Genomic DNA, 26,372 nt, shown 5'->3' with positions numbered 1-26,372 from the left:
CATTCAAAGGTCCTCCCTGAATGAAGTATGTATCAAAGAAAACACTTCAGTAAAAAGACAACAATGTGGAAGGGAGAGAGAAGAAGTAACAATAAAAAAATTGGTAAGCATGTTTGCAAATCTATGTAAACACTGCTTATAAAAATTAAAAACTAATTTGGAAGAAATTAAATACAAAACCAGGTCTAAAAATTAAAGTCTAATTTGGAAGAAGTTAAATATAAACCAGGTCTGAGTCCTAAACCAAAAATTACAATTCTGAAACAGGCAAATAGCAGTTAAAAATTTTAAAGTTTAAGTATTATTAAGGAACAGTATAAAACAATAACATAATAGTAAATACTATGTTTGCCATGTTCCAAAAATTGTTTTAAGATTTTACATATATTAACTAATTTATTTTTTATAGCAGCTTATGACATTGGTACTTGCATCATACCCATTTAACCAATAAGGCAACTGACCCCAGAGAGTTTTAAGTTATGTACCCAATATCTCACAACCACAAAATATTAGGAAAATGTAACTGGGATGTGAGCCAAAGCAGTCTGCCATGGCTCCTGTTAAATCAGGTAATCAAATTAAAATTGAAAAGTAAGCACAAAAGTAATAGAAACAGAATATATAATAATATGTTAAAAATAAATGAAAAAAATTGACTAGGCCAAAATATGACACTAAAATTAAATATACCAAATAAAAGCACAATAAACAAAGAACAAAATAAGCTCACATATATCTTAACTTACAATAAATGTAACTGCAATTTTTTAAATTACAAATATTTTTAAAATTTACATTAAATATAAAAAAATCCAGTTATATGTAGGGGTTTTTTTTGAGCTTTAAGTACGGAGTTTATTTAAAAAAATTTAAAAATTTTTTTTAACATAATTTATTGTCAAGTTGGCTAACATACAGTGTATACACTCTTGTACTGTTGGTGGCAATGCAAACTGGTGCAGTCACTCTGGAAAACAGTGTGGAGGTTCCTCAAAAAATTAAAAATTGAACTACCCTATGACCCAGCAATAGGACTACTAAGAATTTATCCAAAGAATACGGGAGTGCTGATTCATAGGGGCACATGTACCCCAATGTGTATGTAGTTTAACAAAATATATCTGAAGAACAATTATCTAGTTGATTTGATTGCAATGTTAACGGAAAAGATATGTCTGGAAAATGTAGATGTGAAAACAGATACAGGAAAAATACATGTGCAAAATCTAGTTTTATTTTGAATAGCAATAGTAATAAGAGAAAAAACAGACTATGAGCCACAAGAATATCATTGAAAATAAAGAAGCTCATAATTTAATCATTAAAGAATTTACTCAGAAGATATAATATTAAACTTGCATGAACCTAATAACTTGGCATCAAAATATATAAAGCAAAAACTGACAAAATTACAAACAGTAATTGGCATCACAATCTTAGAGACTGATTTTAATGTACCCCATAACCTAATAGATAAAATAACCAAAAACTCGGCAATTCTATTAAATATCTGAACACCATAATTAAAATGTAATCTAATCCTCTGTGTGGAGGCATGTTACCTTCATATGTGCACATGTGCCTGTATAGAATCCTACATCCAATAAACAGAGAATATACAATCTTTTTCTCTTTCTTTTTATATTAGAGAGACAGAGAGAGTGGAGGAGTGGGGGGGGGAGGGAGAGAGAGAGAGAGAGAGAGAGAGAGAGAGAGAGAGAGAGAGAGAGTACAAATTTTAAGCAGGCTCCACGCTTAGCATGGAGGCCAACACAGGTCTCAATCTATTAACCTGGGATCATCACCTGAGCTGAAATCAAGAGTCGGACACTCAACTGACTCAGCCACTTAGGCACCCCTATAATCTTTTTCAAGCAAGCATGGAGAATGCAGTTTAAAAAGGACCACAGGGATATTAAACCACAGAGGACATCTCAATCAATATCAAAAATCAATTATCAGGCATATGTAACCAAAATTAAATAAAATATGAATAAATAAAAAATAACCACATATCTCAATATGCTTACTGACTAAAAACTATAATTCTAAATAATTATTGGGCTAGAATAAAAAAATCATAAGGGAATTTAAAAATACTGAAAACTAAACAATAGTGAAAACTCTACATATCGAAACTATACAATGCAACTAAAGTAGGACAGAACAATATACTTTTAGCCTTAAATACATATATTGCTGGGGTACCTGCTGGCTCAGTCGGTTAAGTGTCAGACTTCAGCTCAGATCATGATCTCGTGGTTTGTGAATTCAAGCCCCATGTCAGGCTCTGGACTGAGGGCTCAGAGCCTAGAGCCTGCTTCACATTCTGTATCTTCCTCTCTCTTTGCCTTTCCCCTGCTCATGCTCTCTCAAAAATAAATAAACGTTAAAAAAAATACATACATTGCCATTCCTCTAAGATATACCCATTTGGATCATGAGAAACCATCTTTAAGAAGAGTTTCTTTTACTATTCCTATTTCAGCACATGAGGCATTTCTTTGACTTCATAAAGACTGTATTGGATTTTATAGATTTTAAATCAGTGGCTGGGTGCCCTTGATGAGATACTTCAGTCATCTTTCCAGCTTTATCACTGATATGTTAAGTTCTCATTTCAGAATACAGGTGGTTTGTCAATTAATAGCAGTAATGATTTCATGCAATTGCTTAGGAAAGTGCAATTTCATTTGCATCACCTCCCTGAATTCTTTAGTCTTTGCCATGCTCTTTCTTGTTATTATAATTTGCAATACAGATAAATTTACATAAACATAGTTATCATGACTATGCTTTGTAACACAGTCTTGAGTGTTAGTTTATCACAGCTTTGAATTTAATGAAAACAAGTAAATAGCCACATTTTGGAGGAACTGATGAAGAGAAATGGCTTCTTAGGAGTTGTAATAACTAAAATAAACTACTGAAATAGTTTTGTGCATTTTCCGAAGACTGATGTCATTTTAGCATAAGGGCATGCCTATTTTAGAACATAGGAGCTCATAAAAACATTTGTCATTAAAATTTTTGAAAGTAATATTATGTTTTCAACTATAATTGTTTTTTTCAGGGATTAATTATCATTGTTAGGTGGGAATACACATATTAGAAAACAAGTAAATTCAATAATTAATGAGCTAAACTTTCAATTCAGGAATGAAAAAAAATATATATATATGCCAATAAAGTAGGAGTAACTAAGTAATACAGAGAAGAAATTGGTAAACTAGAAACCAAATAAAATCTAATTCTTTGAAAAAGTATAAAATAGATAAACCTCGGAGACTGTTGATCAAGGTAAAGAAAGAAAAATTACCTGTTATTCTTTTAAAAGACATGAAAATATTTCTGCATTACAGTGCAGTGATAAGACTCCAGGTGGCACCTGAATGATCCTTAGAAACAATACAAACTGCTGCAGTCATCCTTCACACAAAACACAGGAAATGTATGGTTAACCCAAAGTGGAGAGAGATGGAAGCTTTCAGACAAAAAGAAATCAAAATTCTTCTTTTAGCTTTATTAGGAACAAGCGCACGCCATCAGGAAGACTGAGCTCCACAAGTGTGTTCAAAGTAAGATGTGGTTCAGAAACAAGGAAAGATCATGAGCTTCATCCACTGACCAACCAGCTGGTGTATACACTTCAGGAAAAACAAATACAACAAAGAGAAACAGATCAAGGGCAACGATAGGTTTTTCTAAGAGATCAAGATCTCAGGTAATACAGACAGATAACAACTGCAGAAACTATCTGGTTTCATATTTCAAATCAGGACAGACTTGATCCCAGAGGAGAAACCTTCAGGGACCAAACTGCTTTGACTTTTCCTTAAAATAATATTACAAGTTATTTAATGTCAAGACAACGGGGTGGAGGGAATTGGAAAATTCTGCATCCTAACCCCAAGTTTAAGGGCAAAGGAGATGAAAAGGGCAGGATTCATGCTGACACCTGGAAGAGGCAAACAGGCCAGCTCAACAAGACTACTAGGTAGGTGAGGGGACAAGAGAACGGAGTTGTGTTGCTTTAAACAGCAGGGACCCAGTACTTTGTCCCTGAACTCCGAAGAATGGTAGAACACATGCCCAAGTTCACCTGGTTTAGGACAAATCCACTGATCCACTTCATGGGCAAGGAAATCAGAGGAGACAATCTTAGAACACTCCTGGAAGTTCTTCCTCTTCTTAATTCTTTGTCTACCTATTACTCTAAGCTGTAGAACTCCATTGCTGTGTATAGGATTACCAAGCAAGGTGTGCATTTTATAACTGTTAAAAAAATCAACCATTATTCAAAACATAGATCTTAAAAATTAAAGAATAATACAAGTTCACATGTACTAACTTGGATCTAAGTGAAAAACAAATTCTAAAACTGCAAAATTTAACACCTGTTCAAAAGTATAAGTTTCCTACATTCTTTGATTTATTTAACCTACTTTACATACACATTCACATCATCATCATGATGAGAGGATTTTCTTTTTAACCAAGTAATTCAGAAATTGAGTTTCCCTAATAATCAGGTAAAACAGTGAAAAGTTGAATCATTCAACACTCTCCCACAAATGCACCTGCTCACTTCTGACTGCAATATTTCTAAGGTTATATTGTACTGCAATATAGCCAACAATTCTGAATTCACCATCAGGCATGATTTAAACCTCCTACAAATGTTATTAGGAGCCTCCATTTGGGGCAACCTGTTACCTTTGTTTAGATTAATCACCAGCAATGTTTCTCCATGTTCTCTGGGTAGGTAAGTTCAGGTACACCAGGTACATGGCATAAAAGTGCTCCAAATAGAAACCATGGCATTTTGCATGAGTTAACACATCTGTAATCTCTCAAGTCTCCCTGCACAGCTCAATTCATCATCGTGCCCAAAATATGAGCAAATTAAGTCATATAAGTCTCCCCAAATAATAGTTTTTCCAGGGCAAAAGTTAAGATAGAATTTGAAGGACTAGATACTGTTTAATGGGCTGTAAAGGCATCCCCCAATACAAGGACAGTCTTCCTAAAATCCAACAAAAAGTGCAGGGCCGGTAGGGGAGGGGTGTGGGGGTGGATATCTGGGCATTTCCAGGCTTCTCTAAGGACAGAGTTGCAATAGGAAGTCAGGGCTGGGCTATATATACACGAAGACCCTAGTAAAGACCCCCAAGAACTGGCTTTGGGAGACTCAAACTATACTCTCTCTTCTGGGAACTATATATACCCTTTACCCCACCCATGGCAGTCTCCACTGAGGTCTCTCTCTGGTCAGACCCTTCTGGTTGGGAGACATGAACATCTGTCTGTGTTCCCATTTCTGTGCCACCCCAGATGCAGGGAAGAAAGGGGACTTAGTAGCCAGTAAAGATGACAATTGGGGGAGGGGCAGAAAGGTCAGAACAACAAGTGCCAGGGAATATAAATACATCTGGGTATAAAACAAAAATACTGCCAATGGGCAGATGAATACACCTATGAAGTCATAGAAGCATTTTAATAAAACACCACACAATTAATGGGATAAAGTCAAACAAGATGAATAGATGATGACAGAAAACAACAAGTATGAAAGAGCAACCCACACACGAATAGGAACACTTGGGAAAGGCTGAGCCTAAAGGAGTAGAGAAAGGCAGGAGGTTACCCAGCGCAGTGGAAAAGGAAACACAGTGCCAGAGCACTACCCAAGGCTTCAGTTCACTCCTCTTCCACGCCTACTAGTGACAATATTCAGCGCTTACCACACGTCCAGCATTTTCTAAGAATGTTATACATAGGTAGTGTCATTTAATCCCCATAACAAAACAAGCCTCCAGGATAGACACAAAGATGAGACATCAGACAGACCTGGATGGAATTCTGGCTCCCCACCCACCAGCAAGGTAACCTCCCCACTGCTGTTTCTTCGTATAGGAAATGGGGTAATCAGACCTACCCACGATGGTTGTGAAAATTAGAGGTAATGAACTTAAGTGCCTACCAGCAGCTGTTATTAGTGTAATTAATCAGATTAAAATAATCAGGAGTGAAGAACAAAACAAAGACTTGTAATTGAATAGAAATAGCAACCGAGCAGCAGTAATGGAAACAGGGCACAAAAGCACCTCTCCAGCGATGGAGGCTGGGACAGAGTGAACAGAGCCTGTCTTTGGCTCCCCACTTTGTATATCTGTGGGCAACTCCTGTAAACTCTCCAGAGTTTCAGTTTCCACCTCTATCAAGGGCAGGGGAGGGTATTAATATCTGCCCTTCCTGCGTGGCAGGGTTGTTGTAAGGACCATGTGAGGAGACAGCACCTGAGTTTATTGTTACAGACAAGGAGTTTACGTAAATGTGTATACCCTACCTGATAGATGGGGAAATCCACTTCCCCTGCTTCCACTTCTCAGGTGGAATTAAAACACTGAACTAGTACAACAATGTCAAAGCCAGGCAACTGCAGCCTGAAAAGTCTCTAAACAGCATGTGCCTCCTTTGGCCACCATTAATAGAATCTAATTAATTTTATCTGACATCAGGCTTACCTCCCACAACTTCCACCCTCCTGCAAACCATCTCTTCTTACCTGCTTTGTGCTTTCCTCCCAATTTGTGCCTTTGTTCATTCCTCTCTGGAATGTTGTTCCTTTTCATCTCCGACTGACCCTACCCTGGTCATCCTTGAAAGCCCAATTTAAATGCTCCCTTCACATCGTGAAGTGACTTCTGCCTCCCGACACTGCCATATTATCTTTTCTGAATTTGTCACACGACTTAGCACTTTCTTGTATTAGGGTCACTGGTGTGTATGGCATCTCTCCCACCAATCAAGAAGCCCAAGGCCGACAGGCAAGGCGTCTTCTCATCCTTTAGGGCAACCTGCCTCACGGTGCAGCACAGGATCTTTCCGAGGACAAATGCAGAAGACGTATGCAATAATGCATACGTGTCTTTCGACCTAATAACTTTTTGAATCATGACGACAGTAGTTGACATATTTTAAAATAAAAAAAGTATTTAAAATATAAAGCAAAAATAGCATAAAGCACCATGAGCACAACAAAAGTTTACGTGTTGGGGGCGTGGGGAATGCAGGTGAGAAAAGACATTCTGCGCTTCTGCTTTCCAAATGAGAGTTAAGGAGACAGTTTAAAAAGTGGGGTAATTATTTTTAAATATGCATCTTGCTTCACTGGCCTCAGTCACCTAAGAAAACGCTTCCTGGATAGTGACAGCCTCAGCCCAAAGGAGGGGAGAAGACAGGGTGTTCCTGTCGCAGCTGCAGGCACTCAGTCGTCCCCGGTCCTCTTCCATGCACCTCATTAGTCAGGTGCATGGCAGGGTCTGGGTCACTGCCAAGGCGCCTCTCTCTCAGAGCATCCAGGGCTTTAACCGTTTTAGTCTCTGTGCTAGCCCGCACCTCTCTCCCAGTGGGGGAGACCAATAAACCTCAGCTAACTCGCCTCCTCCCTCAGTAAACAGGTCTCTACTTTGGCAGGAGGCTGTACCACTTGGTGTCCGAGGCAAAAGCAAGAAGCAAATCGCTGAGTTTGTATGGACTAATAGTTTCGGGCTATTTCAAGGCCAATGTCCACTTAAGAACCAAAGCATGAAAGTGTTCCTCCCGGGGTCCCTTTGGAACAGAAACTGCTTTGTCGCCCCTGCCCTGATCCGCAGGGAGGTGGCCACCACCCAGAGGTCAACTCGCCTACTCGGACGCCCACCCGGGCGTCCCCTTCCGATCGCCTCCACCCCAGCTCGCGGGTCCAGCTCGCTCACCTATCTTGGCCAGGGAGGCCAGCAGGATCCACAGGGTGATCTCGAAGGGGATCTGCACGTGGGGGTAATCCAGGGTGAACACTGGCAAACGACTCTCCTCGAACGGCGTCGTTCCGGGAGCCACCACGCTCGCGGGGCTCGGCGGGCTGGAGCTGGAGCCCATAGCCCTGGACGCGTCCAGCAGGGTCTCAGCCACGGTGCCCGCCGGCCCCGCCACCTGCAGGAGCAGCAGCAGCAGCAGCAGCGGCGGCGGCGGTGGCGGCGCCCGCAGGCTCCTCCCGGCGCCCGCGGGCTCCATGGGGTCGGCTCCCCGAGCTGCCGGCGAGCCCCGCGCTCGGCCCTCCGCGAGCTCAGCGCATCGCTCCGAGGCAGCGCCGCGCGCTCGGCTGCGCACAGTGCGGATCCGTGAGCCGCCGCCCGCCGCGGGGCCGGGGTCTCTGCAGCCGCCGGTTCGGTCCCACTGCGAGCGGGCACACCGCCTGGCCGAGCGCGCACCCTCAGCCGCCCTCCGCCGCCGGCCGCCGGCCCATGCCCGGTGCGCCGCTCGCCGGCCGCAGCTGCAGGCCCTGCCCCGGGCGGCCCGCGGGCGGGGGCGGGGGCAGGGGCGGGGCGGGCACGGCGCCCGGGCCGCGGGGCGGGAGGACGCGAGCACCGGGCCGACGCGCCGCGCACCTGCCCCAGCCCGCGGGCGACGCGGGGCCGCGCTCCTCTCTAGCCCGCACCGCGCGCCCGGACCCCCCACCCCCGGAACCAGCCGGCTCCGGGCGGAATCGCGCAAGGTGGCCGGAGCTGTCCCCGCCCCGGAGGCAGCGTCGGGCGTCCCTCCAGCGAAGGGGCCGGCGCGACCCACGCGTCGCGCCCTTTCCCCCGCAGGCTCCTACGAGGGGACGCCGGGTGTGCCGGGCTCGCGCCCAGGCGCCGCAGGCTCGGGGTCCGGAGGGGAGGCCGGCCCCGCGGGGTGGGGGCGCTCCCGGCCCGGCCCCGGAGCTGCGGAGGCCGGGACACACTGGGGAGCTCTGTGGCTGTTTCAGAAAGTTGAGAAAAGCCTCATTTTGTTCCCCTTCCGAGGGTTATCACATCGCGTACTGTACAGGGCATTCTGCGCGCTGAAACTGTCCGTGCCAGACTCTCTTCCCACGCTCCCACTTCTCTCGTCCACCCCGTACTGGTTTCGCTCCCTCCACCACTGTCGCTTCCCCTGTTTTCTCCCTGCCCCCCGGTCACGAAAAAGAAAAACAGCTGTCTCTGTTTTCAGGCTTAGAGGTGCACATGTCCGAGAGCAACACAAATATAATTATTTCGTGAAAAGCCAGTGATTTGCCTAGCTCAGATTGACTCGCTCCGCTAATTACAGGACGGGTTGCGGTTAGGAGAGGGGAGGAAAAGGGAGCGCGATTCTCCTTGGATCTCCAGGAGCTGCCAGCGCCGACCGCCCCCTGCCTTCGGAGCGCAGCCTGCTCACAGGGCAGTTTTCCGCTTCCCTGGGTGAAGTCTTGCTGCCCCAGTATCTTCATCACCAGAAACTGAAAGGATCCATCGTCGAAAGCGGACCGGTCGTCATTCAAATAACTGAAACCGTTTTCCCTTCGATATTTAGGAAATAAAATCCTTCTCTTTTTTCAAATGTTTTCAATGTCAAAATATGATTCCTGCTACTAAGCACTCGGCATTTCAGAGTTTAAAGCAGACCCCCCCCCCCCCCCAGTTCTAACATAGGGAATCTATGAGAGGTCAGCAGAGGATACACGGGAGAAAGAAAGGAAAAAAAAAAAAAAAAAGGTCTCCACCTGAATAGAGCGTATAAGTCATCTTCAGACTTTGAAAGTTATGCAGGACAAGTCCAGGATAAGAGAAGGATTCTAGGAGTACTTCCGTTAATATAAAGCATTAGTGTTTCAAAAGTGTAACAAGAATTGAATGTAGGGATGTCCTATCTTCTTAAAGAGAATCAACGGGCCATTCAAAAATCTGCCTGCCTTCTGAATTTTCATTAAAAAGTATGTGCTTCATATGCCTGGGAAGAAAGGAGGAGCAAATAATACGTTTGTAAAACTGTGTAGCTCTATGTGGGGAGCTGCATGCAAAGCACTTTACCTGTATTTTTTGTCAATTATCACAAAACCTCAAAGAGGTAGACATTCTTCTATCCATTTTACATTCTTGTACCCCTTTTGTAAGCGAAGAATTGTCGATGAAGAAATACTTCAAACAAGCAAGCAAGCTGATGTACCCAAGTTTACCAATCAAATAATGGTCTAGGAGGAATTTAAGTCAGCCTGTCCGTGCCAGCACTCCCTCCACCTGAGGACTAGTTGGCCATGAATGGCACATTATTTTCTCCAGTGGTTTTACATAGAACAGTGGAGGCTAGTTTAAAGATTGCCCAGGGGCGCCTGGGTGGCGCAGTCGGTTAAGCGTCCGACTTCAGCCAGGTCACGATCTCGCGGTCCGGGAGTTCGAGCCCCGCGTCAGGCTCCGGGCTGATGGCTCAGAGCCTGGAGCCTGTTTCCGATTCTGTGTCTCCCTCTCTCTCTGCCCCTCCCCCGTTCATGCTCTGTCTCTCTCTGTCGCAAAAATAAATAAATGTTGAAAAAAAAATGAAAAAAAAAATGAAAAAAAAAAAAAAAAAGATTGTCCAAAAAAGCCACAGCAGAATAAAGTTTTCTTTGCAGTAAGCAAATCGGGCCAGTTCTACAAGTTTAGTGAAATAACAGCAGGGCAAAGGCACATTCAGACAATAATTTCTAGAAGTTTGAATCACAGAATGCTTTGAAGAATGTGCATCATAAACAAGAAAACGAATGACAAATCTATGTTTCAGGGATCTGACTGCCCATAGCAACTGTAGAAATTACAGACTCTAGTATCACTTGTATAAATCTGTGTTATTGTAGTTAAAGATTATCAGCTTTTTCTTACATTTAGAAAAGTACTCTTTTCTATAAATGGAAGATAAAGGACTTAGTTTATAAACAATCTTTGCATCCTTCCCCTAAAGCAAATAACAAAGTATCAAACTATACTCCCATGCTGAGGAGGGCCTGGCTGAGCCATTTTTCAAAGGGGCCTATGAGTCAGAACTCAACCCCTGAAAGTGGTAACACCACCTATTACTGTACACATGAAATGACTGAAGGTAAGATCATATCTCTATCAAATTAAAATCCTTCAGTGACTTTTCAGTGCCATTTGGAAAGATTAAAATCCTACAGTGGCTTACCTGATTTGACCTCTTCCTTTCCTACTACCTTACTCTATCCCATCACCACGAATGCACTGTGAACTCTGACCAAAGTTCCAGGCTCCCTCTCACCTCAGGACCTTTGCACATTCTGTTCTTCCTCTTTTCTGCCCTTCACATTGTTAATTCTTCCTAGGGTCTCTGCTTGAAGGTAGCTGGTTCAAGGATGTCTTACCTGACACCTACCTTTCTGGACTAATTAGAATCCCATTTTATGCCTTTGATGTCTTTCTATAGCTTTCTGTCTTAGCACTTAATCATTTTACTTTTCTCACACTAGACCAAAAGCTCTGTGAAGGTAAGGGGGATCGCTTTGATTAACTTGCTTATCCTTAGCTCCTAGCACAGTGCCTAGAATAAATACCACTTAGTATGTATCCGATGAAGGCCAGCTCTCCTGCCTTAGGTGTATAGGCTGCAGTCCTTTTCCTGACTGTATCAGTCACAGGAAGGATATGAAGGGTTCCACATGAAATGTTTCCCTTCAATGATCCCTGGTTCATATTTTGGGATCTCACATCTCCTTTTTTTCTTTCTACCCAAATGATGTGAAAATCTGATCACACGGCAGGATATGTAAATATTTTCATACTTTGGGGTGCCTGGGTGGCTCAGTGGATTAAATGTCTGACTATTGATTTCAGCTCAGGTAGGTCAGGACCTCACGGTTTGCGAGTTCGAGCGCCAAATGGGGCTCTGCACTGAGAGTGCAGAGCCTGTTTGGGATTCTATCTCTGCCCCTCCCCTGCTCTCTCTCTCTCTCTCTCTCTCTCTCTCTCTCAAAATAAATAAATAAACATTTAAACAATATTTTCATGCAGGGAACTACCTGATTTGAGACTGACCTTCACATAGGAGCATATGAATCCTCCCCGAGAAACCGGTGAGGCTTTTTCTCTGCCCTTTGACCCGACGCGGTCGATGGGAATATTATAATCCTGCAACAGAAATAACTCCTGAGCCATCCAGTCATCAAACTGGACAGTACCTCTGGCATCACTAACACTCACAAAGGACTTTGGAATTTAGCTCAAGAGAAAGTACACCTTAAAAAATAGAAATGTGAGTCCTGCAGGGAAGATGAGGATCATCCTAGTGCAAGGCTGCTCTTAAATCCCCGCCTCGCCCTGGAAAGCTCGGGAGGATCTGGGATTTAACTGGCTGCCTTGCTACCCAGAGTTTGGAGCTCGGTGAAGTCGGTAAGAGTTGAACCCCAGGAACTTCTGTGTGAAGGAGAAGGCGGGGATCTCTATAGCCTAGCAGACAACTCCAGAAAGCCTGTGTATCACCCCGATTTTTCAGAGGTAGAGTGGAGGCTGACCAGAGGAAGGGATCCGTCTGCAGGTGGCAGTGGCTCCCCTGCACCACAGCGTGGCGCCCGTCCTCTCCCCACTGGCAAACTGGCGACAGCAACGTGGGCTGCAGTCTGCTGCGCATGCGTGCTCCGTGCTCCGGGGACAGGGGGCGGCGAAAGGCTCCGCTCTAGGGTGCCGCAGAGTCCCTAGTAAGAGAAAAGAGTTAGTACTGACATTTCACACTATTTTTTTTTTTACATATTTTTATAATATTCATATTTTAACTTCTCCTTCTTTGAAATCTGCATTGTACAACTACAAACCCTTAATGTTGTAATGATATTTCAATTCCAAATCTTTGATTATAAAGTCAGCCCTCATAAGAGTGTTGACTTGATAATTTTATTATTATATTTGCAAGTCTTGAAGCCTGCACTAGCTTTGTTTGTTTGTTTAAAGACAGTTCTCAGCAAAAACCTAAAGCCCACTCCTTAAAGAGCCACCCTAGCAAGGATCATGCAGTAGTGTGAATGTTTTATTATGTGCACAGAATTAAATGCTTCTCCCTCTCTCTTTTTAGCCAGAGATACTTGTTTCATTTCAGCAGAGAAATGTTTTGGTGTCTGAAAAGCTGCAAATTGAAGGTAAATAAACAAGCTTGGTACTTTTCATATTGAAATCTCCTAGTATATTTAAAAAGAAGATTCTGTCTTCAGATATTCAACCACTAAGCTTTGCAGAGCCTTGTTTTTCTTTAAAAAAAAAAAAGACTTGTAATAATAAACTTTACGTTTCTTTCTAGAAGGCTTAAATAAAATCTAGGGTTTGAATCCAACACATTTGTGTAAAAGAGATACACACCTACATCCTATGTCACCCTCCTCGGCCCTGTGATGTCAGGCGTGGGGGGAGAGCCTCCTTCTCCTTTATCTTGCTATATCTTGGTTCTGAGGTGCAGAGCAATCAAAAAACCAAAGACAACCCACAGAAACCTCTCAGTAGCATCCCATGATTACATATAAGGCACACCCACTCACCAATTCAACAAATATTTATAAAGTAAACCTCTGAAGTTGCTAGGCACCTGCTACTAAAAGTCGTTTTGTACCTTTTTTTTTTTTTGTACCCTTCTGAGTTTTCAGCTGAGATTAACGAGAGAAAAACAGAAGCTTATTAACATGTGTGCCTGTTATGTGCATACATGAGAGCTCTCCAGGGAAAAATGAGTATCTCTCCAGGGTGGCTTAGAATCCAGGATGAAATGCCATCTTTGTAGGGAAAGTAGAGGGAAGATGTAACCTTTTAGGGGAGGGTAAGGGAATAGATGGGAGAGGATAATGATGAGTGAGCAAAAGGCAAGCTGAGCACAAAGTACAAGCTGGCACCGACCCCTCCCCAGGTGGGATATGTGTGATATTCCTCAGGCACTCCTGGCTGCCCAAGAACAAAGGAAAGGAAAGAAAACAAATGGTGGTTAACTGATAGAGATCACAGTCATGCAGAACACGGGTCTCCATCAGTTACAAATGTCTTAGTAAATGACAAGAAAAAGGCAATCTTATCAATAACCTAATCTCCAGAAACCTATAGGCTCACTTTTCTGGAGCCCCTAATATCCACCCTCCCCTCCGCAGTGATGTGGGGAACACAGGCAAGAGGAAATAGCAGGTGAAGTTAAATTTCTTTATAACCTGCAGCCCATTGACAAATGCTTGAGGCGTATGCGGAGTATAACCTTAGTCCAGGAACCCCCAACTGTCTTCATGTTAATGCCTTCCTGGAGGGAAAACTACCTTAGCGTGACTAATAGCAAGGCCTCAGTTATTTTAGGAATCCTCTTTAGCGTATCAAAGTCCTTCTGGAAACCTGCATTTGCCTTTACCTCCCCAGCTCCATAACATATAACCAGCCACTCTTCCTAACCCCAGTGCAGCCTTTCTGGGCGTGTCCTGTCCCCGTGCTCCAAAAAAATCACCTTTTTTGCACCAAAAACATCTTCAAGAATTCCTTCTTGGCTGTCAGCTTCGAGCCCCCACCATTCCAAAACACCAATAGTTCATGACACAGTGTGTCTCCTGTCAATTTCCTGTGACCAGTCCATCTTTCCTGGTTGCTGAAACTCCTAGGAAGATGTATAGCAGCCAACTTCCTTCTGGAGAATCTGTCTTTAGGCAGATAAAGGGAGTTCGGAGAAAGCCTCCCCCTGCGTCTGCTGTTTTTCAAATGTCCATGGCTCAAAATAATCAACATACCAAAGTGGCATGTTTTGGGGTAGTATATACCACTACTCTTCAGGATCATGGTGAAAATGCTTGTAGAAGCAGCTGGGAATGAGGAATCCCCTTGCAAATGTATATTTCATTTAGCATTCTGGAAGTGAATCAACTGCTACCATACTGGAGATGGAAATCTGCCCAAACCCTAACCTGGAAATAGAGGAAGCAGACTTTAAAACACCCATCTTCATCCCAGCGTCTTCAGTCACTTCCTCTTGCTCTTTGATCTGAAATAAGTCCTCAAAGCTTTTTGAGTTTTAATTTATCTCTCCAAAGGTCACTGTAAAGGCATGCTTGTGCAGATCTTATTTAAGGAGCGTTCACTCTGAGAAAATCTCATCAGCTGCAACCAATGTGAACTCTGGCCCAGTCAGTTCACCAAGGGCTGTTTCTCTGGGTTCTCGGTGCTTCTCCAAGGCGAAATCCAGTGTGTGTACCTCTGAATCTCCCTTCTCCCAACAGTCCCTGGCTTCTATAATTCTCTTTATCAGCCTTAAAACCTGAAAACATCTTGGGGTGCCTTGGTGGCTCAGTTGGTTGAGCGTGTGACTCCGGCTCAAGTCATGATCCCACAGCTTGTGGGGTTGAGCCCTGCGTCAGGCTCTGTGCTGACCACTTGGAGCCTGGAGTCTGCTTCAATTCTGTGCCTCCCTCTCTCTCTGTCCCTACCCTGCTTGTGCTCTCTGTCTCTCATAAATGAATAAATGTTGAAAAAAAAAATTAAAAAAAAAAAAACCTGAAAACATCTCAAGGAGATAACATTAGTTTAAAATTTAACGTGTGCTACATTATGCCCTGCCTATCTTTGACTTCTGTTTTTATTCATCCATCCATCCATTTATTTATTTATTTATTTATTTATTTATTTATACAACCAAACCTCTAGTATTTATTTAACTTTTTGCGACTCTACTGTGTGCTAAGTGTTCGTTCCTACAGGAAATACAGAGATAGACCATATGGATCCCTTGAGAATTATATACCCATGACAGAATAGATAGAATACCAATAGCTAACATTTACTGATCACATGAAGTGAGACAGACTCTTTTTCAAAGACTGCATCTATCATCTCATGGGTAAGATGAGAAGGAAGACAGGGCTTTTGGTTTAGAAACGTAGAGGTCTGGGGACCTGGAAAAGAACAATTTTTGTACAGCAGTACCTGTGAAATTCTGACAGGTTGAAGAAGTGGGAGTTGGAGACAGTGAGTAGAAACATCGATTTCAAGGATTTTACTGTATGGGGAAGAAAATAAATGGGACAATAGCTAGACGGAAACAGGTTCAAAGAAAGAAACATTTGTAAAGCCTGGAGAACCAACAGCATGTTTTCCTAGTAATGAGCATGATCCCATGAGATGGGGGAAAGAAGAGAAACAGAAAAATCGCTGATACACTATCCTGGTTAGATGTGAGGGATGGTATCCAGTGTGCAGATGGAAGGATCCGGTGTGGCTAGGAGCAAGGACAGTCTATCTGCGGCAACAGGAAAGAGGGCACAGACAGGTCGGTGAGCAGTTGTGATGACAGCACAAATTAACACATTCTGGTCTCACTGCTTCAATTCTTCAGTGAGAATGAGGTTAGGGAGTGAAGCATTGAAGATTTAAGGAGAAAAGTGAAAATATAAAATATTGGTTCAAGGACATTGGAAGAGTGAATGGCATGTAGGCATATAAATTATGAATTACAAGCAGAATTAGAGCTCCTTTGAAGCTTATAACCAGGCATATAAAAAGGGACCAGTCAAATAAATTGTGTGTTTTCTGTACGTACATTCTCTTGCATAGGTGCGGGCATGCAGTGGGCAGAGATCGGATTCACCTACGTTGTGGTGACAGGCGTGTAGGACAGAGGGAGGTGATTGAGTGCATACGCAAGGGAGTGGTACAATGGTCTAACGGCATTTAAGTCAGGTAGGACTGAGGGACTACAGGTGCCAGTGAAGGCAAGGATTGATACCATTGGGGGTATTTGAAAGAATGAACCAGAAAGATGTGGAGGGCACCAAAGTGTGGAGTGTTTAATATTTGAATTTATTAATGAATTTGTTTATTTTTGTGTATACTTTGATTTATGAAAAAGGGCTGCAAAAGGTGAATGTAATTTGTGAAATGTGTTCAGATATTGATTTATTCATTCAACAAATGATTATTCAACTGAATTATTTTAGACTTTGTAACAGACTTTCATCATTGTACAATAGGAGATATTTTAACTAACGAAGCTCATTTTCTCGTGGATTGGCACAAATCTTAAATGGTAATTCAAGTTTAAAGACAGTCCTGCCTCTGGGCGCCTGGGTGGCTCAGTGGGTTAAGCGTCCCACTCTTGATCTCAGCTCAGGTCATGATCTCACAGTTCATGAGTTCGAGCTCCACATGGGGCTTGGCACTGATGGTGTGGAGCTTGTTTGGGATTCTCTCTCTCCCTCTATCTCTGAACCTCCCCAGCTTGTGCTTGCTCTCTCTCGCTCTCTCTCTCTCTCTCTCTCTCTCAAAATAAATAAATAAACTTAAAAAATTTTAAAAAAAGGCAGTCCCTCCTCTAGAAGCAAATGAATAGCCCATGAGATACCGTTCTTATAGATTCAAGTTTACAAACCAATATAGATCACAATTGATTTTTGCACAGGGACATGGCCTGGAATTTCTTCAGAATTCTATATTTGACTAAAATGGGCTATTTTGTATTAAATAACAACTTATCCCTAATATGAGCATATAGATGCATGGTAAGAACTGTACAAATTTAGAGCAAGATTTAAATACCATAAAGTATTTCCAAATAATTTCCAATGCTTAATCTGAGCTAGAATTTACCCAGGCTGTTAAAAAAAAAAAAAAAAAAAAAAAAAGCCCTGATTTGTTCTGGGAGCCTACTTCCTTCTTGGTCAGAGAAATTACTTAGAGGTAGTTTTGTCAATTCTGGAATTCTGAGAATATTATACAGAGAAAAATCCTTACAGAAGACTTTATATGTCCCTTAATTAGTTGCTTATGTGATCATCTATGGCTCTCTTCCCTGTATTCATTTATTCTTGTCCCATTCTCCCCCTCTAGGAATGTGAGTTTCTAGTGAGCAGACGCCATGTAGATGCTCAGCCAGTGGTTGAATGAGTGGAAAAAAATCAGCGAATGGCCTTGATTCGCTGCCCTTCTTAATTCTTACAGAATTCTTTTTCATTCTGCTGTCATTCTGTCAACTGTGTGCTCCTTGCAATTTCATCTAAACTCTCCCTCGGTCTTTCTTACATGCTTTTCTCATCCTTGTAAAGAGAAGGACATTGAGCCCCAAGATATGCAAGTCCTCACTTGCAACTGGCTTTTTCTACTCAGGAGTCTGGGTAGCATCCTCCCAGATTGTAACATTCACTCATGGCTTCCTCCTGAGGTGAAAATGACTGTGTGGAATGCCAAGGACAGCTCACCCTGGTAGTTGACTTCTGGAGTTGTGGAACCAGTCTGCTTCGGAGCAATTGATGAGTTTTCCACAATATCCTTTTTTTTTTTTTTTTCTTTTTCATATGGTTAGCAAATAATAGAAGTTTACAGCATCTCATAGAATATGTTCCTCAAAGCAACACTGCTTGGTACGTCAGACTTGTCCGCAGTCGAAATCTATTGTTGGGCAAATGAACAGAATCATCTTGAGTAAAGGCTGAAGGCAAGCATACATTCAAGTCGAGTCCCTGCAGTCCTGATTCTCTGAATATGCTCTTCTGATCCCAAAATCAGTGCCTCAGCAGAGCACTGCTCTACTTAACCTCCTGAGGGAAACTTACCCTCAGCTCACCCCTGGGAGGGACAATGCTAAGGCATTGGTTTGAGATACCAATTAACAGGTCGCCTGGGTGGCTCAGTTGGTTGGGTATCTGGCTTTGGCTCAGGTCATGATCTCCTGGTTCATGGGTTCCGGCCCCAGGTTGGGATCTGTCCTGACAGCTCAGAGCCTGGAGCCTGCTTTGGATTCTGTGTCTCCCTCTCTCTGCCCCTTCCCCCCTCCTCAAAAATGAAGATTTTTTTTAAAAATAAAAAAAAGAAAATATATCAGTTGACTAACTTGAAAGGAAATTAAAGAATCCATTTATGTGAAAACCTCAATGAAAAGTATAAAAGTAATTAGGTACAACAGATCAGGTGGATAGCAATGTGTTTGCTTCTCTGTATAGGTCACTCTTTCCAAAGGAGTTCTTGCAAATCCTCCTTCAACAAATGAAACATTTTCAATTCAAAATGTAGCCTTTCCTCTCCTTCTAAAATGAAACTGATAGCACAATCATCTCAACCCTACCTGAGTTCCAGAACTGAGCACTGCTGATCTCTGAGGCTAGGACATGGGAAGTCCTCTTAAACGTTTCCAAATGAGTCAAAGCCTTGTATATTATTTTTTTTATTTATTTTTTTAAATAGAGATTAACACATCTCTTTCTTTTTTTAATTTTTTTTTTAACATTTATTTATTTTTGGGACACAGAGAGACAGAGCATGAACGGGGGAGGGGCAGAGAGAGAGGGAGACACAGAATCGGAAGCAGGCTCCAGGCTCTGAGCCATCAGCCCAGAGCCCGACGCGGGGCTCGAACTCACGGACCGCGAGATCGTGACCTGAGCTGAAGTCGGACCCTTAACCGACTGAGCCACCCAGGCGCCCCAAAGCCTTGTATTTTAAACCTTAAATATACAACAACTCGATATCAAATTTGTTGTGACAGTGGGAGGTACAAAATGGATGAACCTGGTAAATAAGAATGATAAGAAACCAGGACAAAGACATTTCCTACCATCTCATTTAAGGGGGTTCCTTGTATCCCTTCTTGGAAAGAAAACTGGAAATTCATGGAGAACCAGACAGCGCTTCACTTCTAAGTTGATTAATACACTATTTGCCTTTCAAGTTTCACAATTTTAGAAAACAGTGTATATTTCCTGTTTATGCCACAATGTCAGAGAGAGAACATTTTCCTCCTTCTGGGTTTAGAGCATTGAGATTATCCAGATACACTGTTTGCAAAGATACTTGACATGGCTTCCACAGAAATCACGTTTCCAATATCAAGAAAGTTTTACTCCCTGACACTAATTTTAAATGCATATTTTATGATATGCATCTAGTATACTGAATGCTCTTCTAGGTTAGAATAATTTTATGAAAAATAATGTAATAGCTTTAAAGACATAAGTATAACTTAGGCCAACTAACAGGTATATATAACAACATATACACTAAGTAGTTTCCTATATTAAAATAATGATGATAGTGGTAACAATAGAACTCTCTTATGTATTGTAACAGTGTGTGACCGATAAAATAGACAGACTAAAAACATGCAAAGAGAGATTCACTGATGAAGGGCAGTATGACTTCATCAATATGACTCACATGTGCATAATCACTATGCAAATTCCTAAAAATGGAATGCCATGTTGCATTGAGATTTCCTAAGAACTCTTTTTTTTAGTATTTATTTTTATATATTTATTATTTATTTAGAGAGCAGGGGGAGGGGGCAGAGGGAGAGAAGGAGATAATTTCAAGAATCTCTGTGCTGAGCACAGAGCCTGATGAGGGGCTCAATCCCAGGACCCTGGGATCATGACCTGAGCCAAAATCAAGAGTTGGACACTCATCCAAATGAGTCAACCAGGTGCCCCTCCTAAGAATTCTATTGAGGAAGTAAAATTACCCTTCTATAAATATTCCCTTCTCTAGAGTAGTTGACCAAATATTAAATTTAATTGTTTTTCAGTGTTTATTACTGTTAACATTCCTGTGATGGTTTCACATAAATTTTATACCCTTACTGATCATATGTCTATCTTGAATTGTTCTTTCATTTTATAAGTGTGAATACCTTTTCTATCCTAGAGTTAGTTGAAAAAAAGTGATATACACATGCAAATGTGTGAGTGGCAAAAAAAAACCAAAAACCCACACTAATCATGAATGTGTATGATACTTACGACAGGCCCTATGTAGGTACATTTTTACAACTTCACAGACCTCCATTTCTTTATTTCTTCATATGTGAAATTAGAGTAATGGTGTCTACTTTGGAGAGCTGCTGTCAGGATTGATTGCAAAAATGTATGGTTAAGTACCCAGTGCAGTCTGAATAGAGCACACTCTAAATAAATATCAACTCTCTTCCCTACATAGTCCCTGGAGGGCCCTGGAAGCTCCAGTATCACATGGCATAGTGCCTGATGACCATTGATACTGCTCAATAACACTTGGGTTCTATCTGAATTCCAATGAATCCTAAGAATATACATATATATATATATATATATATATGTATATATATATATATATACACACACACAGATATGTATATATTTACATATATATACATATATGTACATATATGTACATATATATGAATATACGAATACATATACGTATATATGTACGTATATATGAATATATATACACATATATATGTATGTATATATGTGTGTATATATACGCACATATATATAGGTACATATATATGTATATATATACACATATATATATATACATACACACATATATGTACATATATATGTATATATACACACATATATATACATATATATATTCTTAGTATTCATTGGAATCCATATATATATATATATAATTTTTAAATGTTTTATTTTGAGAGAGAAAGTATGCAAGTGGAGAAAAGGGCAGAGAGAGAGGAGAGACAGAATCTCAAGCAGTCTCTACGCTGTCACAGGGGAACCTGATGCTGGGTTCAGTCCCACAAACTGTACCTGAGCTAAAATCAAGAGCCAGATAGTCAACCAACTGAGCCAACCAGGCACTACAAGAATATATATTTAGACTTGGTATCATTTCACGTACATAAATTATGCTGGTCCGAAATGGTGAAAATATAACCTCTTCACAGATGTGGTGAGGAAATGAAATTCTTTGCCTTTATAGATTTAAGGGACTTAAATTTTCAATGATTCAAAATCAGCTTGTGCTCTTACTTCCATTTTTCTAATTACTTAGGCACTTATGGAAATAACCAGAAGGAAATAAAAATAATGGGGGTGAAGGGTGATTGGCCAAAGCACCAGTTTATATTGTGTTCTGAACCTACCATTTTCAATGTACAGATACATTGGACATCGGGGTGCCTGGGTGGCTCAGTCAGTTAAGCATCTGACTTTCACCCAGGTCATGATCTCGCAGTTCATGGGTTCAAGCCCCACATGGGGCTCTGTGCTGACACCTTGGAGCCTGGAGCCTGCTTTGAGTTGATTCTGTGTCTCCCTTTCTCTCTGCCCCTCCCCTGCTCATGCTTTCTCTCTCTCTGTCTCTCTGTCTCTCTGTCTCTCTCTCTCTCTCTCTCTCTCTCTCACACACACACACACACACACACACACACACACACACACAAATAAATAAACATTAAAAGATACATTGGACATCAAGAATCACAAACTCAAGGGCACCTGGGTGGCTCAGGCAGTTAAGCTTCTGACTCTTGGTTTCAGCACAGGTCATGATCTCAAGGTTGGTAAGATCAAGCCTCATGTGGGGCTGTGCGCTGACAGAGCAGAACCTGCTTGAGCCTTTCTCTCTCCCCTCTCTGTTCCTTCCCTGCTCTCTCTCTCAAAATAAATAAGTAAACATTAAAAAAAAAAAAAAGAATCGCTAACTTCAATTAGATCTGCAAATAAAATAGTTTAAGTTTTACTAAACTAAATTTTAGGCCTATTTAGATTTAAATTCAGGCCTATGCAGGTTTGAGTTTTAGATTAAATTCGTGCCTAATTGGATTCATTTCCAACTACTCAAAAACATGGATGCGGTTACCATGCTAAGGAGTTAACGGTTCAATTATTCAGGAGCCCTGTGTAGTCCTTGAAACCAAACGTTAGCAGAAAGGACTTCCAACAAACATTTAATAGGAAAACATACATATGGCCACCAAAGCAGCTGCCTGTGCAAAGTTACACTGGCCTGGACCCTGTTTTCCCAGATGTTTGTGTTTAGTTGTTACATCACAGGTATGAGCCAGATGAATAAACTGAAGCCAGTCAAATCACTGAAACGGAAGGGGTCAGGTGCCTTTTCAGTAATGCTTGCAGTGGGGGGGTGCCAGTTCCCACAATGCTAAATAGTAGAAGGAGACACATAAGTGAAATGTCCATATGTCCATTCTTTTTTTTTTTTTTTTTTAAATTTAAGTGTATTTATTTTTGAGAGAGTCAGAGAGAGCAAGCGGGACAGGGGTAAACAGAGAGGGAGAAAGAGAATCCCAAGCAGGCTTTGCGCTGTGAGCTCAAAGCCTGACCTATGGCTCGAACTCCCAAATCATGAGATCATGACCTGAGCCAAAACTAAGAGTCAGACGCTTACCCAACTGAGCCACCCCGGTTCCCCAATATGTCAGTTCTAAGGAATAGCATCTCCAATTTCCCTTCTTTCACTGACAAGTGTCTGGGTATCTGACCAGAAAAGGAAGGGTCTGAAAAAGAAAGAGCTGGGTCTTCCTCTTATGGGAAAAAAACTACATACACACATATAAACACACACACACACACACACACACACACACACAGAGTCCAACGCCTGCATTTACAGAAGAGAATGAGTTCTTAAAAAAATGCACTGAATTAATAAAAAAAAAAATCAGTGCCATATCCAAAAAAAGAATTCTGACCTCCTGACTTGTAGCTTGATCACTTCCCATTCAGCTTAATAATCCTGGTAGCATGATGGTCCAACCAGCTTAACATACCTTGAACATTTCTGGGTATCTATCTGGGATTAACTGGAAATTTTCCTTATGAATGTGTCATCTAAATAAAGATATTACATGAATAAAACATAATCACAGATGTTGTTGAGACATAATGAGATTCCATACTACTGGACTGTCATTATGAAATATTATGTTTTTATCAAAGAGGGTGAGATTTCAGAGGACAGAATTAGCTAAGGACAGAGGAGAAGGTAGAATGAATTTTCTGATCCCAAAGAATACAGAACAGCCTGGTCTACCCTTCTACCTGCAGAGAAAGAATTGTGAAGTTATTGCTGATCTGCCGTGAAAATACAGGCTCACTCAGAAGTTGAAATCAAATCTGGCTAAATCCAAGAACTTGATTTCGTGACACATACACACACCCCTACATCAGCCATGGCCTGGATTCTCAGCAGGGAAAGCCAATAAGGGCCTGTATGGACCGCAGCACCTGCTGCCTTCTGTGCCCTATTTTCAAGACCCATAACCTTGCCTGCACCTCTTAGGGAAAACAGCTGTAGAATGGAGGCTTCAGTGCCCAAGGACGAGCGTTCCCACTTGGTAAAAGCATAGGAACAAAGGTCAGCTGGGATAAGAATCTCCATAGTTGTTGATAGGGAGGAAATAAAGTCAGAAAAGAAATCTCAACCCAGTTTTTTTCCCCCATTCTGTATTTACTCACTTAATGATGTCCTTACTCTTTCTCAAACTTCAGGTAGCTGTCTAGTGACAAGTGGAAAATTTTGTAGTCATCTGGATGAATGAAGTAGGGCAGTCATGCTCCCATTTCTGTACGACTCTCTACTTGTATGTAAAGTCCATATTATGAATTGTATTTGCGTGTGTAATACACGTGCTTAAATACAAGTCTATATGTTTATGTGTTTTGTCCTCCTCTTTATATCTCTGCAAAAGAGAGTGAGGAAACCAAAATCACGCCTTAGGACTGGCAGGGACTCTGCCATGTGCTTTTCATAGATTTTTCTCCTGATATATTTCTATTTTCCTTCTCTTTTCTCCTCCTTCTGTTTTTCCTTCTTTTCCTTTCCTTCTCCTCTTCCTTCTTCATCGTCCTTCTGCCTCTTCCCCTTCCCTCTTTCTAATCTGTCTTTCCTCTCAGATACACAGGTACACACATGCACACATATATGAAGCCATGTGTAAGAATTAAATGGCAGTCCAGGGGTGCCTGGGTGGTTCAGTCGGTTAAGCATCCGACTTCCACTCGGGTCATGATCTCACGGTTCATGAGTTCGAGCCCCGCATGGGGTCTGCACTGAGGAGGAGCCTGCTTAGGATGCTCTCTTCCTCTCTTTCTCTCTGCCCCTCCCTGGCTCATGCTTTCTCTCTCTCTCAAAATAAATAAACAAACTTAAAACATTTCAATGACAATCTGATGACAACAAAACTTTATCTAACTTCTCTCTCTCTCTCTCTCTCTCTCTCTCTCTCTCCAGCCGCATAACTTTTCTGCATCTAAACAAAGGAGGCGTTGCTTTCCTTTATAATTTTCTTTATGATCCACTCCACATCCCCTGGCTCCAAGCTTTTATTGTATTTCATCTGGTCAGGAAGTGCCCTTGGATTCTTCTCAGCTTCTTCCTATCATAAGGCTCCCTTGCCACAGTCCTACAGATATAATAGGATCCAGGCTTGTAAAAATGACAAGGAAAACCTGGAACTTAGCCATCAAAGGGGAAAAAAGGACATGTCCATTTACCTGAAACAAGTGGTCAAGCTGCGTTCACAAGAACACACTTTTTGGTTTATATCTAAATCATCCTTAACAATTGCCATGACTCACTGCCTGAGTCATAGGTAAGTTGTGAAGCCAACCAAAATATATGAAATGGTCTGGCTCATTCCCCTTGTGTATATTCAACTCAAGGTGAGAGGTAGGTTACTCTTCAAGAATGCCTACGGGGCAATCCGGCTTTCACTGTTTAAGAACCAGTTTTTATAAACCTGTTTTTTTTGTTTTTTTTTTTTAATTTTTTTTTTTTCAACATTTATTTATTTTGGGGACAGAGAGAGACAGAGCATGAACGGGGGAGGGGCAGAGAGAGAGGGAGACACAGAATTGGAAATAGCCTCCAGGCTCCCAGCCATCAGCCCAGAGCCTGACGCGGGGCTCGAACTCATGGACCGCGAGATCGTGACCTGGGTGAAGTCGGACGCTTAACCGACTGCGCCACCCAGGCGCCCCTATAAACCTGTTTTTAAGACCTGTTGTTTAATTCATAGATGTCAAACAAAGCTGTAAAACCCGTTCCTCTATTCGGGCTGTACCAAGAGGAGCCTTCTGGTATACATCTTTTCATCAGATGATGTAGTTTCTCTGTAAGTAGACCTACATTCCTCTAGTGGTACTTGGGTTCTACCTTTTATACTTAAATTGCTGCCTGTGTAAATAACTCATGACTGTGGTTGATAAAGATGTTTTATCATAACTTATTAATTTAAAGGAATGCTCCTGTTTTCCACCAACATCTCAGTGTGTTTCTGTCCTGAGATGTATTACACTCTACAAAGTGGGAATATCGGCTTGATCGTCAGGCATGGTTGTGCCTTGATCCAAAAGGCTGTGGTTGAAAGGACACCCATTTAAAGGTGTATCTCTTAATTAGATGACTTAACATAGTAAACATTGATCCATATGATTTTTTTTTTCAAAAATTTTTGCAGTATCACGGTAAATTAGCATATACACAGATATGTCCCTAGGTATCAGACATAGAGAATAAGATCAGCAAATAAATTCACCATGGCCATTGAAGTCACCTGGAAACAAACATAAGAATATCAACAAGAGACAGCAACTGAACATGCATTGTTATGGGAAACCCATTTTTTCTTTCTTTACTATTGACCAAAGAGTTGATTATTTGGGGGAAGCTGATCAAAAATAACTAGAATTCTGGGGGTTCCTGAGTGGCTCAGTCAGTTAAGCATCTGACTTCAGCTCAGGTCATAGTCTCACGGTTCGCAGGTTCGAGCCCCGCATCGGGCGCCGTGCTGACAGCTCAGAGCCTGGAGCCTGCTTTGGATTC

General features: G+C 41.8%; 1 protein-coding gene across 1 annotated transcript in view; it reads right to left on the bottom strand.

Annotated features, from left to right (window-relative positions):
• SLC9A2 (solute carrier family 9 member A2) overlaps positions 1-8,335 on the bottom strand; it is a 100,850-nt gene extending 92,515 nt beyond the window's left edge. Inside the window, exon 1 of the mRNA XM_025932751.2 lies at positions 7,764-8,335. Within this exon, the coding sequence (XP_025788536.2) occupies positions 7,764-8,061 (298 nt within the window). The 5' untranslated portion in view covers positions 8,062-8,335. The remainder of the gene's footprint in view (positions 1-7,763) is intronic.
• Between the last annotated feature and the right edge of the window lie 18,037 nt (positions 8,336-26,372).

This window comes from Puma concolor, chromosome A3 (assembly GCF_028749965.1).
Source record: "Puma concolor isolate L17-30 chromosome A3, mPumCon1.1.hap2, whole genome shotgun sequence".
In the NCBI taxonomy this organism is placed as follows: domain Eukaryota; kingdom Metazoa; phylum Chordata; class Mammalia; order Carnivora; family Felidae; genus Puma; species Puma concolor.
The sequence above is the reverse complement of the archived record's forward strand: the minus strand, read 5'-3'. Positions and strand labels throughout refer to the sequence as shown.